The sequence below is a fragment of the Panthera leo genome, chromosome A3, assembly GCF_018350215.1.
Source record: "Panthera leo isolate Ple1 chromosome A3, P.leo_Ple1_pat1.1, whole genome shotgun sequence".
NCBI lineage: Eukaryota > Metazoa > Chordata > Mammalia > Carnivora > Felidae > Panthera > Panthera leo.
Window position 1 is genome coordinate 22,819,344 of NC_056681.1, and position 18,296 is coordinate 22,837,639.

The 18,296-nt window shown below is 48.7% G+C and overlaps 1 protein-coding gene across 6 annotated transcripts in view; it reads right to left on the reverse strand.

Moving 5' to 3' along the window:
- DLGAP4 (DLG associated protein 4) overlaps window positions 1-18,296 on the reverse strand; it is an 85,044-nt gene that overhangs the window by 24,439 nt on the left and 42,309 nt on the right. For 4 of the 6 annotated variants that reach the window (XM_042931039.1, XM_042931040.1, XM_042931043.1 and 1 more), the window contains 3 exons: window positions 8,847-9,208; window positions 6,257-6,345; window positions 5,318-5,730 (listed from right to left, as the gene is read on the reverse strand). In XM_042931039.1, the coding sequence (XP_042786973.1) occupies window positions 5,318-5,730; window positions 6,257-6,345; window positions 8,847-9,208 (864 nt within the window). Of the gene's footprint in view, window positions 1-5,317; window positions 5,731-6,256; window positions 6,346-6,590; window positions 6,671-8,846; window positions 9,209-9,829; window positions 9,982-18,296 lie in introns of all 6 variants that reach the window. The other 2 variants (XM_042931042.1, XM_042931044.1) reach the window with 2 other exon arrangements.

Below are 18,296 nucleotides of genomic sequence, written 5' to 3' on the forward strand. Positions count from 1 at the left end.
CTGAAATCATTGTTGCACCATATGCTAATTTAGATGTGAATTTAAAAAATTAAGGAAAAAAAAATTAAAATTTAAAAAAATTTTTAAAAAGAAAAAAAACATTAAAAATTTTTTTTTAAATAAGTAAAAGCACAGCAATGAAAGAAAAATAAATAGGACCAGGTCAGAATTAAAAACTATTTTGTATCAAATAATACTATCAAGAAAATGAAAAGACAGCTTACCGAATGGGAGAAAATATTTGCAAATCACATATTTAATAAGTGCCTATTATTCAAAAATTATATAAAGAACTCTTGCAACTCAACAAGAAAAAGACTGCCCAATTAACAAATGGGCAAAGGAACTGAATAGATTTTTCTCCAAAGAAGATACCCAAATGATGATCAATAAGAACATGAAAAGATGCTCAACATCATTACAGAAATGCAAATCAAAATGACAATGAGCTACTACTTTATACCTACTAGAATGGCTATTTTTTTAAGAGATGAAAACTAACAAGTGTTAGCAAGGATGTGGAGAAATTGGAACCTCTGTGCATTGGTGGTGGGAATGTAAATTGGTGCAGCCACTGTGGAAATCAGTATGGCGGTTCCTCAGCAAGCTGTAAACATAGGTCACCCAGCAATCCCACTCCTAAGTATATACCTGAGAGAACTGCAAACTGACTGAAACAGATACTTGCTTGCCAGTGTTCACTGTAGCACTATTCTCAGTAGCTGAAAGGGGGAACTAACCCCAAGTGTCCATCAACAGTTAAGTGGAAAAACAAAATGTGGTATTTATACACAGTGGAAATCTTACTCAGCTTTAAAAGGGTTCTGATATATGCTACAACATGGATGAACTTTGAAAACATGCCAAACACAAAAGGACAAATACTGCAACATCCCACTTATATGAAATATCTCAAATAGGCACATTCATAGAGAAATCAGATTAGAGGTTACCAGGGGCTGCGGGGAGCCCAATGGGTAGTTATTGCTTAATGGGTTCAGAATTTCTGTTTGGGGTGGTGAGAAAGTTCTGGGAATAAACACTGATGATGTGCGACATTGTGAATGTAAGTAATGACACTGAATTGTACACTTAAAAGTGGTTAAAGCCATCTAGGTGGTTCAGTTGGTTAAGCGTCCGACTCTTGATTTTGGCTCAGGTCATGATCTCAAGGTTGGTGAGTTCAAGCCCCATGTTGGGCTTTGTGCTGACAGCACAGAGTCTGCTTGGGATTCTCCTTCTCCCTCACTCTCTCTCAAAAATAAATAAATAAACATTTTAAGAAGTGGTTAAAATGGCAAACTTTTTGTTATGTATATTTTACCATAATAAAAAAATGACAAATATGATCCAACCATTCCACTCCTACATCTATCTATACACAGAAGACTTGAACACAGCATTATTCGTGATGGCTTTTACCTTTCTGTTAGAGTCTTTACATCCTGATGCTTAAATAATTATTTCTTCATCTGTGATGTTACTATCATATATTACTAACATGCCAGCACATAACCTCCTACTCCTACATCAGTTCCTCACTTTTAAATAGAAATAACCAAGACGACTGGATGTTCCAGGAAACATCAAAACAAAAAGACAAATACAAAGACGGAACCTAAAGGACAGAGCACAGGGTCCCAGGAAAACTTACATTTATATATGTAGGTCTCGCAGGGGCAGGAGACACTCTATGCATAAAAAAAGGACAAAATATCATGAAAAAGAACAGTAGAATGACCTGTTGTATGGATGGCCACAGTAAACATGTGACGGACGGAGTTTGGAGATCAAGTCAGGGAAATGTCCCCATCTCCATACAGTTCTCAAACAAAAATATACAAATAGCCACAAGGCATATTCAAAGATGCTGGACAATATTGGCCATCGTGGAGATGCAAATTAAAACCATAATGACATACTACTTCACGCTCACGAGGATGGCTAGATTCAAAAAGACCAGTAGTTGCAGGGTGCCTGGATGGCTCAGTCGGTCAAGTGTCTGACTCTTGGTTTCGTCTCAGTTCCTGATCTTGCAGTTTGCAAGCTCAAGCCCTGCATCAGGCTGACAGTGCAGAGCCTGCCTGGGATTCTCTCTCTCCTGTCTCTCTGCCCCTCCCTGCTTGTGCTCTCTCTCAATAAATAAACTTAAAAAAAAGAAAAAAAAAGACCAATAATTGCAAGTGTTGGTGAGGATATGGATAAATTAGAATCCTCATATACCATTGGTGGGAATGTTAAGTGGTGCAGCCACTGTGGAAAATCATTTGGCACGTTCCTCAGAAAGTTAAACACGGAGTTTCCATATGATCTAGCAATTCTACTCCTGGGCATATATCTAAAAGAAATGAACATACTTCCACACAAAAACTTAGACAAGGTGTTGACAGCAACATTACTGATACTAGCCGAAGTGTGGAAAAAACCCAAATGTCCATCAACAGATGAAATGTATAAAAAATGAAGTATACCCATAAAATGGACTATTATTCAGCAATAAGGAATGAAGTGCTGATACTGCTACAACTTGAGTGAACCTTAAAAATGTTATACAAAACATAAGCCAGACACAAAAGACCAGATACTGTATGATTCCGTTTATAAAAGTGTCCAGAATGGGCAAATCCACCGAGACAGAATTGTGGTTGCTAAGAGCTGAGAAAGTGGCAGGAACCAAGAGTGACTACTAATAGTTACAGTGTTTCTTTCTGGAGTGACGAAAATGTTCTGAAATTAATAGTGATGGTCGTACAACACTGAGTGTACTAACTGCCATTGAACTGTACACTTTGAAAGGGTGTTACTGCCTAGGTGGCTCAGTCGGTTAAACGTCTAACTCTTGATTGTGGCTCAGGTCATGATCCCAGGGTTGTGGGGTCAAGCCCCATGTTGGGATCTGTGATCATGAAGCCTGCTTGGGATTCTCTCTCTGTGCCCTTCTCCCGCTCATGTGTGTGCACACGCACTCTCTCTTGCTCTCTCAAAAAATAAAAAATAAAAGGGTGAATGGGTGAATTTCATGGCATGCAAATTATTTATCAATACAGATGTTATAGCATGGAAAAGAAAAAAAGAAAGAGCCTTACAGAAAGATAACCAAAAGATATGAGGAAGAAAAGATCAGAGACTGAGGCTCAATCCAGCAGGTCCAACGTCTAAGTGACACAAATTTTGGAGAAAATAGAGCAAATGAAAGCAAGGAAATTATTTTTAAGAATTAATGCAAGGCTGTTGCTCAGAAACAAAAGACCTGCATCTCCATATAGAAAGGGGCTATCAACTATGGGCACAGTATATTCCTGTACAAAGTCCCATTCCACAGCACAGCACTGAGAAATTTCACAAGAGAGGTCAAGCAAAGAGCCTAACAGCTTCCATAGTAAAAACACACAAAGGACTGAAAATTAGAATGCATCAAACTTTTCAGCACAAGTAACAGAAGCTAAACACAATATAGCCTTAAAGATCCTGAGAGAAAATTGTTTCAACTTCATTTTTATACGTACATATGTTATATATACAAACATATACATATACATTACATATATAATTCATTATTTTCAACTTTATACTCAGCCAAACCGTGTGAGGTCTGAATAAAGACATGCAGTTGCCAAAAATTTATCTCGAACTAAAGGTGTGTTCCAGCAAAATGAGGGATTATGCCAAGAAAGCAGAAGGCCACGTGGTCTGGAAAGCAGGGTGTCCCCCATGGGACAGCGGCCAAGGGCAGTCCCAGGTGATGAAAAGGGAAGTTTCTGGATAGCAGTGAGGCAGCAGGCCCACAGAGTAACCTAGCCAGATCAGAACAGAGGACAGACGTGCACCAGGAAAAATATGAAATCATGAGATTATCTGATATGTCTGCATATCTGAAAAATAATACTGATGAAGGCTGGCAGATCTGGTGGAGTGTGTAAAACATTACAAATAAGAACTTAGAAAATGAAGCGTATAAAAAAGATGGGGCAATCATTTATGCTAGGAAAAATAAAGTGTGTAAGAAAAGGAAATTAAACCATAATATAGTATTAGGCTCTGCAGTGAACAATATTTACATGCTTACAGTAAACAAATACACTGGTGGTTACTTAAGCCAAAACTGTGATGTAAGACATGCAGGGTGGGGCACAGGAGGCAGAGGTGATACAGCTAACTACTCACCTCTTATAAGCAGGAAATCAATACATGACGATGACTGATTTGAGAAGAATTAAGAGGTAATCACATTTAAAAGAAAAAAAAGCAATAGGAAGGCAAATACCAGGATGTACAGCTACCGACAGCTGCAAGCAGAGAAGTCTGAGGTCGGGCAGTGGGCTGGATGGTTCCTATTAGAAGTATTTCAGTGCACTCTCTGGTCCTTGGCTCCATTCTGATTTGTTAAATACTCTTACTGTGCAAAGTTATTAAGTACACAGCTCACAACAGTTCCCTGTGCAGCAGCAGGTGTGACATTAAACCTGGGAACTGGCCTAAAGGTCTATGGATACAGACCCATCCAAGGGTACCCTCCTCAGGCTCCACGCCATCAGGTGTCAGTGGGATGCTGACTTCATCCTTTCTGGATACTCTGGAGACCTGTCTTTCCTGCATGTTCTGTAGAGGGGCTCTCTTGGAGGATGAGCTTGGACTGAACCAAGTCAGGGCAGAGTGTAGCTGCTGGGGCCACGGCCTGGAGCTTCCCAGGGGCCACCTCTCTCCTGCTAACAACCACCTGTGAATCTAGGCTCCCTACATATTTTTAGCTCTTTCCGGAACTCATTTCCTAGAGGGATTTTTGGAAAGAGGCATGGATAGAGAGAAACAGAAGTAGAGAAGTAGATGGCTTCTATTTCACCCATTCACAGTTCCTCACACCCTGCTGAGGCCCATGGTTAGATCCTTGGTGCCTGGCATACAGTAGGCACTCAATAAGGAGCTGTTTAAGACATAAGCATGGTACCAACTTTCTGTGTCCCACACGTCTTCGGGCCCTTTACATGCACTGCCACCTTCAATCCTCACAAATGCCCCCAGAGAAGGCAGGAGTAGCTCTACATTACATAGAAGAAACGGAGGGTTCGGAGGCACTTGACTAAGGTCACTTCACTAGGAAGGGAAGGGCTGGGATTCAAGCCCACAGCCTGTACACCCTTCCTTGAGAAAGCTCAGCTTAGGTAGATAGACAGAAGGGAGGAAAGAATGGAAATAAGAGGAGAGCTCACAGCTGACTCAAGAAGAGAAACTGAGGCCTTTCCCACTTGGAGGCTCCGAGGCTGGAGAACGAGCTGTGCACCTTTCTCTCCAGCCCGGGGCCCATCCCTGCAGCACTCACCTTCTTCAGAGAGGTTGTTCTCTTTGGTCTCCTTGTCCATCTGGCAGCACCAGCCCTCCAGCCGCTCTGTTTCTGCCTGAAGTAGTTTCAAGAACCAGTAGCCGTCCCGGCGGCACGCCCCTGGCTGTGCTGGCTCTGCCGGGGAGCTGGAGGAGGTCTCGAGCCAGGGGTCAGGCGGGGGCAGCGAGGATGCCTCTAGGGCAGGGTCGCTGTTGTCTCCATAGGAGAGGTTGCGCTTGATCTGGGCAATCTTGGGGACCTGCCGAGGGCCGGCATCGATGCTGATGGAGTTGGGGTGTGGGGTACAGTCCGGGAGGCTCCTCTCAGATGACTTACAGCTTGAGTCGTTGGCATCCTGGGTATCTGAGTCGGTGTCCCGTCGGGAGGACATGCTGTGAGAGGGGGCGCTGCTTCTGGGGGGGGGACAGGGGGGTGGAGTGGGGTGGGGACAGGAAGGGGTGAGAGTCACCAAGAGGTCCAGAGACCAGAGGCCACCCCGACCCGGACACACGGGAGACAGAGAAACGGATGCATCGTCTGCTCACCATGCGCCTGAAGCGGGTCCCACAGCCCCTGCCTCATTCTCTGCTCAGCCCTTGCCCCACCCGCGCCCACACGCGCACACACACACACATGGACAAGGTCATAAGGTTGCCTGTTTACTGCAGTGGGGGCCAGAAGACCACCAACATTGGGGTGCTGGGCCGTGTCTCTGCCGGCTGTGGCCCCCCGTGGGCCAATTGATCTCACAGAGCAAGCGCTCATGGGCCCGCCCGCCTGCCTGCCCAGCCTCCAATGCCTGGGCCACTGCCCAAACCCCAAACCCAGCTTGGTTATCAGAAATCCAGCAAGGAGAAGTGGGTTAGGGAGAGCAGGAGAGGTGAGAGCAGAGGGAAGGGGAGGAGAGGGAGAGGCAGCCACCGCCTCTATGCGACTTACCGCCAGTCGTCCTCTACCTGAACCCCGATGGACTGGAATTTGGTAGCGGGACTGGGCTCCTCTTTTGGCACTGGCTGAATGCAGTCAACCTTATTGAAGGACAACGACAGCAACGGCACGGAGACAAAGACAAAAATAAAAAACAAACACCACACTTGCTGCTGAAATTCACATTAGTGGGACGACGCAGAAGGACAGACAGACACGAGGCATGCGGACACTGCACGTGGGCCCGAGGCTGGACCCAGTTAAGCCGGGCACTGCTCATTCGCGCGGAGCGGGCAGGTGGGTGGGCGGGAGGTGGGATGGGGTGGAGATGACTGGCTTTCCCTACTCTGAGGAGGGTGCCATCACATCGATTGCTTTGGGTCCGTTGTCCTCCGAGAGGTGGGAACCGTTCCTTCTAGTCCTCTCCTTTACACGCATCAAAGAGAAGAAAAAAAAGAAGGACGACGAAAGAGAAAGAAAACACACACACACACACACAAAGCCACAGCCGTTATCTGGTGTAGTCGAAGCTGGGGGCTGTCTTGAGGCAAAGATCACTCCCCAACCCTGCAGCTGAAGGGCAGGCTGGAGGTGCCTGTACTAGGGCCAAACCTTGGACATCGGTTCTGGATTTGAAAACTGCCCCAAGGCAATAGCCAATAAGGTCCCAGGACGCTACAGGATGCAGTCCCTGGGCCTCGATGGCTGAGGTTACTTTCAGCAGTGGGTGGGCCTGGGGAGCAGCAGAAAGGGCCAGGGACAGGGCCAAGTGCAAAGCTAGTGCTTTTTCTCCACTCCTGTGAAGTGGAAGGAAACACGGCAGCAGTGATACCCCGAATCTGCCTTTCTTCTTTGGGACAAAGCTGCATGGACGTGGAGCAGCCAGGCCGGCCCTTCCATCATTGCTCATGGATGAGGGAGAATCCACACTTGACCTAGGGCTTGAGGTACCAAGGGATGGGATAAGGGTTGTCAGGGTATCCTTGGAAACTGGGGACTCCCAATCTCTTGGCTTCACAGAAGTGGCAGAGGGTTGGGCGCCAGGCTCCTCCTCGCCACGGGGATGCAACTGCATTTCTCCTTCAGCAGGCGCCAGCTCAGGGAGTACAGCATCACCAATCTCAAAGAGCTGCGACAAGAGCTTGGAACAGGTGGGGGTGAAACCAGGGAAGGGGAAGGCCCAAGAGCTAGGATGCTCATCCCCAGGTAAATTTCTGGATGAAAGGAACCAACAGTGAGACTAAGACCTTCTGAAAAGACTGGAGTATCTGGTTTGGCCAGGGAGAGGATGGGGCTGCCCAAAGACCCTGCGTGGTTAAGACCAAGAGACTAGGCTACTTTCTATGTCCCTTAGAATCCCTCCTGGAGCAGCTGCACAGGGCAGGGACTTGAACCCCTTATGAAGGAGCCCAGAAAACATTAATCTCCCGGACAACTCTGTTCCTGTACATGTGGGGAAACTGAAGCCCAGGCAAGTGCAAGAAACCGGCTAATGAGTTTTTCTCTGGTGGGAACCCATTCAGTCTCCCTTGTGTCCCAAGTTCTTTTGGCATTCTAGCCCTCTGCCATCCACTCAGCCACATCCAGTTATCAGAGGCAGCTGGGGAAATGGGAGAGCCCTTCCAGCCCTAAGCCACAATGCACACCACCCTGACCTCCTTGAGGGCTCCACCTTTCCCAAGCTCAATGCTCACTGTAGCCACTTTCCTTCTTCTGTGCCCTGAGCGTGTTCCACTTTAGTCTGGAGGCTCAGTCAGGGCAGGTAGAGTCCTTGCACTCTGGACTGAGAACAACTCTTGAATCTGCAAAGCAGGGCTCAAGTTTCCCCAGCTCAGCCGACAAGACAGATTACTGTGGTCTGATGTGTACAGGAGGTGCTGTGAAGCAGTAGAGGGGAGCTGGTACACCCTGTCCTGCTGTGGGTGGACAGGGAGTTTGGCTTCCAGGAGGGTCTGCTGGCTTTGGCCACTTGGTCCTGGGGAAATATCTGCCTGGATCCTTTCCTATGGAGGGAGACCTCAGGACCAGCATCACACTTCTCAACTTGACGTGGGCCTGGTGCCTCAAACCACCTACCTGTCCCCCAGGCCCGAGAAGGCTCTGGGTAAAGTTCCCCTCAAGCAACCCCCATGGCTCAAGGGCCCTGGGTCCTGGGCCCCAGGCCCATCGACGTCTAGGCTCCATGCTGCTCCCGCTGCCAAGCGGGGCTGCGGCCTCCGCACCCGAGCTGACCTTGGATTAGAGAACTGTTAGGCCAGTCCCACCTCCCACGCGTTGGCTGGCAGGGCAAAGGGTGGAGTGGACAGACAGACAGACAGGTGAACAGTGGACAGGAGATGGCTGGCTGAGTGTAACTACATTGACTGGGATGACCCACTGGAGAAACAGGGACACATGCCCACGGCTACAGATTGCAACATGTGGGCAAACGTAAGGAAGGCATGGCTATGGGTGGAATTTGGTTCGGCCACTTGGAGCCAACCCTCCAAAAGAGACAAACCACTTTGCCCAGGAGACCTAGTGGGCCTCCACCAGATGTAATTACACGCAGGCAGGTGCACAGGGTGGGCTGAGGACATAAGAGTGTGAAAGGGACCCCTACTTGTATTCCTATAGATGACAGTTTCCTTTTGGGGATGGCCTCGGGGTGGGATTCAGAGCTGGTCAGCGTCCCTTGTTCACTCTTCAGAGCTGCATGTTTTGGGGGTGGCTCCGGGGCCTCAGGGGCTGGGATGACTCCACCCCGTGTCACACTGGGCGGTCGGGTACTGCTGTCCAGGCTGTCTGACGAGTTGCTGAGGCCCGACTGGCTTGTCACCTCACTCTTGTGGTCCTGGCTGTCCAAGTAGGTGTCCTGGGCAGACTCGGTGCTGCTCTGGACTGTGACAGAGATGAAGGGTTTTGACGTGGTACGTGGAGGGACCGGTGGTGGGGTCTTCTTATAAGCCACTAGACATGATGAACCTGCAGATAGAAGAGAGGAGGGCAAGGAGAAGGTAAGGTCCCAAACCTTTGGAACCCCTTTCAAGTCTGAGGCCCCACCTGACCTGGCCCTAGCTCTGGCCTTGGCTATTCCCTCAGGAAGGATTTGTGGAGCAGGAGAATGGGGGTCTGACACAGCAGTGACCAAGACAGACAGACATAGGCCCTGCCCACTCTTCTACTAGTCCAAGGCCAGGTCTAGCTGGGAATGCCAACATGGACCAATGACATCCTCCACCTCATAGTCACACACAAAGATATTATCCAGCTGGAGCATGGACTAGATGATAAAGTTCATGGTGCCACAGCCTGTGAAAGAGCCTGACCCAGTGGCAGGGGATGCGGTGACAGTGATACAGAGGTCAGGAGTGCTGAAGAATGTTAACCTTGCTCCCTCCTCAAGCTCACAGACAGACCTACTGTTCCCGCTGGTCTTTTCCTTTTTTACCTTCCCTTTGCTTGGATGCCCCCTTTCTATCTGGTCAAAGACCAATACATCCTTTAGGATCCAGCTAACCCTGCTCCCATCTTGCTATTCCCACCATCCCCTCATTATGTGAAAACCCCATATACCAGTCTGCCTCCCTCAAGAGTCCACCATACCTGGTCCAATTCCCCGTTCTCCACCGTGATTCAGGGAACCAGGCCCTACCATGGTGGGGGCTGGGGTCATCTCTGAATCCCATTCCAGCCTGGCCTGGGACTGGCCCACAGTAAAGGCCCACAGCTGGCTTCTTACATGCTCAACTTTTTGTCTGAAACAGAAGGTGCTGTTGAAACAGCAGTAGCTACTTGCTGTGAGGGGCTGGGTCAGATCCTGGGGCTTTTCTCAGCATCTTAACTCTAAATGCTGTTTCCCCCATGAGGACTAAAACAAACTGGGACTGGGAGTGGGAGTCAGATGAGTGACTTTGAGCTCTGCTTTCAAGGTGCTACTGTTCATGGTGATGGCCCAACAGAGACCCACAAAACCAGGCCCAGTGCCACAGGGGCCGTGAGCAAGGCACAGCAGAATCTATCCATCTGCCACTATGAGATGTCACTACACAACCATATCAGAATGGCTAAATTAAAAAACAGTGACAACACTAAGTGCTGGTGAGGATGTGGGGAAACTGAATTACTCATATGTTGCTGGTGGGAATGTGAAATGGTACCACCACCCTGGAAAATGGTTTGGTAGTTTCTTTTCTTTTCTAAAAGACTGTATTTTTAAGTAATCTCTACATCCAATGTGGGGCTTGAACTCACAAATTCTTGATCACAAAGATCATGAATCTGCTCCCCTGGCAGTTTCCTTTAAAATTAAATATGCAATTATTCTACAAACCAGGAGTTGCACTCTTGGGCATTTATTTATCCCATAGAAATGGTAACATGTTCACAAGAAAAAAACTTATACATGAGTGTTCATGACAGCTTTATTTGTCATAGCCCAAAACTAGAAACAACCTAGATGCCCCTCAGTGACTGGTTAAACAGTCTGTGGTACATCCAGACTGTGGAATACCCCTGATCGGTAAAAAAGAACCAGCTACTGATATAAGCAACAACTTGGACAAATCTCAAGTGAATTATACCAAGTGAAAAAAGCAATCTCAAAAAGCTACATACTGTATGGTTCTATTTGCAAAACATACTTGAAATGACCTGATTATAAAGGTGTGGAGATTAGTGGCAGGTAGGGAGATGCAGGTCAGAGGGTGATGTAGAGGCAGGGAGGGACATGGTTGTGGCTATAAAAGGGTGACAAGAAGGATCCTCTGTGTGCCAAGAATTAGAACAGGAGGTGGACCGTGAACTTGCACACGACGAAGCTGCTGAGCACTAAACACAAAGCAAGTAAAGGGAAAATGGTGAAGTCAGTAAGGTTGGCTGGATGGTATCTATGTCAGTATTCTGATATTGTGATATACTATGCAATATTCTGATATATTATGATATTATATTAATTTTGCAATACTTTACCATTGAGGGAAACTGGGTAAAGAGTAGATAGGATCCCTCTGTATTATTTATTACAACTGTATGTAAATTACAATTACTTAAATATAAAAATTTAATTTAAAAAGCCCTTCCATCTGTCAGTTCATCTGACAGACTTGTGTTAGGCCAGGCCCTATACAGACTCCAGGAAAGCTAGGAGCCTCATCAGCAGAGAAACAGCCATGAAATGAGTGAACAGTAACAGATGCCACAGCAGAAGAGCCCAGGAGCTGGGAGCCATGCCTCACGCCTGAGTCTGGAGGTGACAAAGGGCTCTGGGAGCTCAGAACCAGGAGCACTCAATTCCTACTCTGTTCAGAATTTCCCAGTCCTGCTGAGGCGTTGAGAAAACCTGGGGATCCCACCAGACACACCCAGTCTCTGCCTACCCCACCTGAGAAATGTGGCACATGGGCAGAAGAACATGGGCAGCAGAGCAAGCAGGGGGCGGCGCTTTGGTCAACAGGCACATGACCCTCTCTTGTACTGCCAGAGAAGGAAAAGGCCTGCTCAAGCAAGATGGGCTCCTGTGTTCAGCTGGCTGTGCACACAGGCTCACAGCCTCAAGGTGGGTCATTTACTGAGCTGTGCTCAGTTTTATGGCTTTGTAATTTAAACCTCACAGTGACTCTGTAAAGTGGGGATATGATTATGCCCACTCTGTAGTAGGGGCATGTGAGGTTCAGGGTCAGATAACACCCAGAGTTGCTAACAGTAAGTGGCAACCACATCTGTTTGGTTGCACAGCCTACCTCATTCTGCTACCCAGTCTTCAGGCCCCTCTCTGCCAGGCTGGGGCTGCAGGTGTCTAGGGCCTTCACTGATCACTGTGCCCCACAGTATCCTGCTAGACCCTGGAGCCTGTCTGCAGGGGGATGCCCAAGTTGAGATCTGACTGCTGGGGGAAGAAGGGCTAGACTGAAGGCAGAAGCCTGGCTTCTAGGCCCTGGCAATTCCTCACAAAAGTGCCTGCCTCACTCTGGACTTTTCAGTACTCTCATCTGTTCAGTGGGTGGGGAGGAGTTCTAAATAGCACACCATATTCACACAGCCCTTGACAAACTCAAACCATTTTCCCATTTGTTCTCCTACTCAAGGATAGGTGCGGAACCTCCCATCATTGAATGAAGAAGAGATTCCTGCTCTGAATCCCTTCTCTCTACTACCTGAAATCCTACCATTTGAGTCATTCCATTCACTTGATGATAAGAAGCCAGAAACCAGAGGGCAGCAAGGAACCAGACAAGCCTGAGTTCAGATCCCAGCTCTGTCATATACTAATTTGATGGCCACAGGGAGGGATTACATAGGCTACGTCACAGAGGGTAAGGCTCAGCCCAGGGCTGGCATGGCTACTAGTTTGTGGTACACAGTGAGCCAGGCCTAGGGTGGGGGTTGTGAGCCAAAATGGTACTATCCCCAGGTCACTGGTCGGAGAGGCTGGGCTGGTTCTCTATACAACCCTGGGGAAAGTTTTCCTGCAAGAGCCGGACATTAAGAGCAGCTCGTTGAAGCCAATGGCCAACAGTGCCCAGCAGACCCAGAACCGTAGGTTCTAAGTCTGACAAAGGCTGTGTGACCCCAGTCAGGGTCCTTGTCCCCATCTGTGGGGTGGAGTTCCCACTGGCCTGGAGGAGTTAGTGCGTGCAGGGATCTGTGTGGAAGAGGCACCCCCACCAGGAGACAGTGAGGTGCCCACAATCAGGAGTTTGGACAGAGGACTGACCCTCCAGCCTCCTGCTCAGGGTTGTCTAGGTCCAGAGTCCTGCTGACACGTACTCAGAGGCCTGAGCCCTGGCTGAGACAGCCACTCATTAGAGGGAAAGTGAACTAGCGAGAGGCCGGGCCAGGTGTGATAAGAGGAAAGGTGAACTTATCTTGGATTTTTTTTTTTGTCTCCTGGGCACAAGTCACAGCCAGATAAGTAATGTGACTCACAGGGAGGATTTCAGGTTGTCAGGGGCTCCCCGGGTGACAGGCATCCCTCAGCTCTGTGCACAGTCTTTCCCCAGGGCAGGGGGATGGGACCCAACTGTACGGAACAGCTCTCATTTCACAAGTGGGAAATGCCATGAAATACAGGCCAACAACTGCCCCTGCCCCTTCTAGCAACACCGTCACCGCCCTTCTTCCCACCTTGGGGCTCTTGCACATGCTGCTCCTTCTACCTGGAAAGCTTCCACTCCTCACATTTCAAATGTCACTCCTTCAGAGAGGCCTCCTCTGACTTTCCTCTGCTTTCAGATGGGCCAGCATCTCCATTCGAGCATCTGTCACATCTGTCATCAGCTCATTTAGGCATTTACTTGTTGATGGTTACAGGCTTGGGACTGGGGGGAACTCTGTCTGTCTTGGCATATTGGGTCATATCTCAGGCCCAGGGCAACACCTTAAGCTTTATAGAAAGCTCTCGATAATATTTGTTGAATGAGAAAATGAACCTCATCATTGTTACAAAAACCCTTCAGCTGCCCCAAATCAAGATTACTTAGCCTTAGAGAAGGCTCCCTTATAGGCTCCCAACACTGGAGTATGCAAGGTTCTTGTCTCCTCCCAAATTTGGAGCCCTTTCTAAAGCCTACTCCCAACCACCCATCTCTGTAGCTTCATCTCCTGTCCCCCCACCCCCTAGGATGGCCCCTCCAGCTTCAGAGAGCCACATGTACCCATTTCCAAACACACCACACTCCGCATGCACCCAAGCCTTTGCACATGCGCTCATTCTACCAGAATCCCTTTCCAGGTCCTTCAGCCAGTCCCTCCATCCAACGCTCTTGCTGGCCCAGGCGGTCTGCCCCCCTCCTCTCTCTGTGGGTCAGCTGGAGCACTCAGGGCTGTGGCCATGCCCCTGATGGAGAGTGTGTCCCACGCGTGTTACTAGCCCAGACGGTGCACAGTCATCATTTGCCAGTTAAATTTTAGAGGTGGGGCAAGTGTCCCAGAGACCCAAGATGTGGGACCTGGCCAGCATTGCCTCTTCCAAGATGTGACTGCGGCCCTCCCTGGCCCTGGGAGATATTCCACATGCCACAGTTTATAATAACATAGCACACAGGTCCAACTTTTTCATCCACTCACTCTGGAAAACTTTTCAGCCCAAGAAGCTAGAGAGTGAACATCCCCTGAGTGTGACCATCTCCTCCAGCTGGTCCTTACACACATTTTCAAAGACCCCGAGTGAAATACCTGCTGAGCCACAGCAATGTGTGCACACTGAGCCACTGCCCCCGGGGGCCACGTGCTTCCCTGCCCCCAGCTTGGCCATGCCAATCCCTCAAGCTCAGGCTTAGACAGGAGCCAGTTGTGCAATGCCTCCTCCGTGCAGCCTGCCCCCGGCCCCAGACATCCAGCCCAGCCTCCTGCCCCACAGCACACAAGTCCTTGTTTCTTCTAAGAAGAAGCTCCCTTTGTCTCATTTCTGCCTTCTGCTTCAAGATTTTATCCAGCAAACTCTTATCAGGTCAGAATGAATTTATTTCTACATTGTGTTTTTTAACATCAAGATGTAATAAGATGGCCAAATAGAGCTTCAAACAGTGGAATGGCTGTGACTCCCATCTCCCAAGAGTTATAGATGCAGCAACCCCAGGAAGTTAGCCCCACTGCAAGTGCCTTGGAGGCCTGGCACAACCCTTGTGTTGCAGGCAACCAGGGGTTCAAGCTTGGCAGGGGAGCTGAAGAAGAGGCCTAGACTCCTGAAGAGGAGTGGATGTGGGGGGCCACAGATAGCATAAGAGCTATGGCAGCAGGCTTCACAGAAGAGGCAGTGGGGCCCTCTTAAGCCCCACGTGAGCGGACAGAGCTGGCCTTGGAGCCAGAGCCGCCTCAACTCCCTTTGCTGGCTCTGCCAGGCTTAGGAAAGGGCTCGTCAAAGGAAGGGCTGAGGGCCTAGAAGATCCCATTCCCTCTCTCACCGAAAAGCAACCTGTGAAACCACACAGCTAAATCAGGCCACTCATTTTGTGTGCTATGGTAAAAAACAGAACTCAAAGCTCTCACTTACCAGCCTCAAATTCCTCCCTTCTTCCCTGTTTCTTCCCCAGAAGCCGGGGAAGTTGGAAGGGAATTCTGAGCAGCTGGGTCAGGATCAGGGACAGACTGCCCTCTCAGAGCCACTTTCCTGTTGACAACCCGTGTGACCCCCACTCTCCCACTGTGTCAGTCTGGAAGCCACCTCCCTCACTGTGCCCCAAGAGTCAGCAATGTCAAACTTTAATTTCAAACTTCAGTAAGAAGGCCTGGCAGCACCTCTTACCCCCAAAATCCTCCTGGGACCCCCCCCCCACCACCACTCCCCACAACCAGGTGCTTCCTAACTGCCTTTCTTATCTGTTCCTCTCCCCATGACCTAGAGCCAGCCTCCCCTGGACCACCCACACCGCTCCTCCCTGGTCCCCCAACCTCCTGTCCTGCCTTTCCAGTACCTCCTCCACCCTGGCGGGCCATTTGAGAAGTCCAGCCACATCATTACTTGGTTTGAAACCTTTCCATGGTGCCAAGTCCCAGTGAGTGGACTTGGAACAAACCATTCAGTGGGGGCATTCAAGGCCTCTGGAATCTACACCTGTTTCAAATCCCAAAACCCATAGGAGCCAAGAGGACACAAAGGCGGTACACTGGGGAAGACAAAGCCACATAGCTCAGGGAGCCCTGGCCCTGCCTTGGAGTCTTGTCCAGAAACCAGGATGCACTCCTGTGGGTAATGGTTCCAATACTAAAAGCAGACCTACACTGAGCACTGACTAAGCCTGGCCTGAGCAAACTCTTCACATATAGTCAATCCTCCTGTAACTATGAATTCACCTCCTTGATAAAATTTATTTGTAACCCCAAAATCAATAGTCACAGGGGGTTTGTGGTCACTCTCAGACACGCACAGAGGAAAAGTTGAGTCACCCAATGCACAAGGTTCCCGGCTAAGGTTGAACAGGTGACTCTCTCTGCCTTCTTGTTTCGGCTCTCACACTGTAAACAAGTGTCCGTTTCCTGGTCCATTTAGTGCTATGTTTTTCCATTTTTGTACTTTTTATTGGTGATTCTCTATTTAAAATGCCCCCAAGTATAGTGCTGAAGTGCTATCTAGCATTCCTGAGTGCAAGAAGGCTGTGATATGCCTATGGAGAAAACGCGTGGCAGATAAGCCTTGTTCAGGTGTGAGTTATAGTGCTATTGGCCAATTCAGTGTTAATAAATCATCAGTACATTAAATAAGGTATCTTTAAACAGACACACACAAAACAATATACGTACTGATTAGTTGGTGAAAATGTGCAGGGCCTCTATTTCCCATAGGAGCAATGGTTCAGTATTCACTAATTCAGTGTTTGTCAGATTTTATGAATACAACCACTATGAATGAGAATGGATGGTACCTTAGCCAACTGAAGCCTCAAAATGGGTACACGTGAGGTAGCTCTGTCATTGCCCATTTTACAGGTGAGGCTCAGAGAGGCGAAATGACTTGCCTTATCTCACCTCCCAGCTAGGCAGAGCTGGGGCTGGGGCTTAAACTCAGGCTGCCTGAAGGTTGACTACTACCCTATGCCCCCCACCCACTGCACTAACTGGGTAAGGGTCATGTGTAGGAGCAGCCTTGGGCACATCAGTTATTTTACCCAGAAAATGGGATGCAATATCCAGTATGCCCTGAATAGGAGTCAAACAGATGAGAGATAGGAAGCTCTGTAATCATAACTGGGGCCCTGCAACTACTGTTACCAATGTTTCTGGATTAAGGAGAGAATGATCACCTCCTGGGGAAACAAGCTGGGGGCCTGTCAGGAAGACATTAAGATTGACTGATTGGATCTAGAAGGATGGACCATAGTCACCGAGTGGCAAGGAAATGCCTTCACATCAAGGCATCCTCTGTGAGCAAAGGAGTAGGACAGCCTCCAAGGCATGTGAAGACCGATGTGGGCAGGGCACAGCTTGGTAAAGTAGAATTCAGGTAATGTAACTGGTAAAGGGAAGACAGGGACCAAGGCAAGGAGGCTGAAGAGAGGGCTGTCTCCTCTCAGACAGGGTCCTCTGCTTCCTGGGGCCGCTTGGACAATAGGAACAGTGGCATCTTCCTCCTACCCACAGCAGCCCTCATAAAGTCCCCCCAAAACTGGACTATGGTTGGAGGGTTTCACAGCACCAGACCTGAAAGCAGCCAGAAGGGCGTATCACCTCCTATCTCAATAGCCCAGTGCACCAGGCAGCTCCATGTGCACTGCCAAGGCCATCTCAAGCTGAGAGCCTCCAGAATGAATCTGAATCCTTTCCTCCTCCACAGTGGCCTTGCTCTCTGACAGAGAGGACCTCAGGCACTCGATTACACTCCAAAAGCCTTGGAATGCCCCCCTTACCACCCACCTCCATCTGCAAGGCCTTGCCCCTCCCCTACAAAAACACATTTTGTAGAGACTGGCTTCCCTCTATCCCCCCGGCTTGGTCTAGGCTTCCATCTTCTGCCCTCTGGTCTCCCTGCTTTGTCAGTGGTTCAGCACACCCACAGCCCCTCTCCCAACAGCAGCAGCCTGAGGAATTTTTTTAAAGTACAAATTGGATTACTTCCTTCCCTTTCTAAAGCCTTCAAAGGCTCCCCACTCCATGAAGAATAGAAGGCACACTCCTCACGTTGGCCTACAATAACTGGCCCCTGCCACCCCCATCTCTAGCCTCAGTTCCTAGACTTTCCCCTTGCTCATTCTACTCCTGCTGCACTAGCCTCTTTGCTCTTCCTCAGACACTCCAGGCACATGCCCACCTGAGGGCCCTTGAACCTGCTGTTTCTGGCCTGAAATGATCCCCACCTCATCTTTGCATGTCTACCCCTTCCCATTTGATCTGAGGACCTCTCTGACCACCCTGTCTAAAGCTTTCAGCTTTGAGAACCCCATTTGTTTTCATTCAAGTGTTAACCAACTTACTGATTTACTTGTTTTTTGTCTCTCTCCTACCAGAAAGAGCTCCTGACTAACATAGGTTCTTAAGGGCAGAGACCCTAAATATCTTGTATAATTACAATGCTTTCCCAGCACCAGGCCAGTACATGTCTGGGTTCTAGAAATATGTACTGAATAAATGAACAAATCCC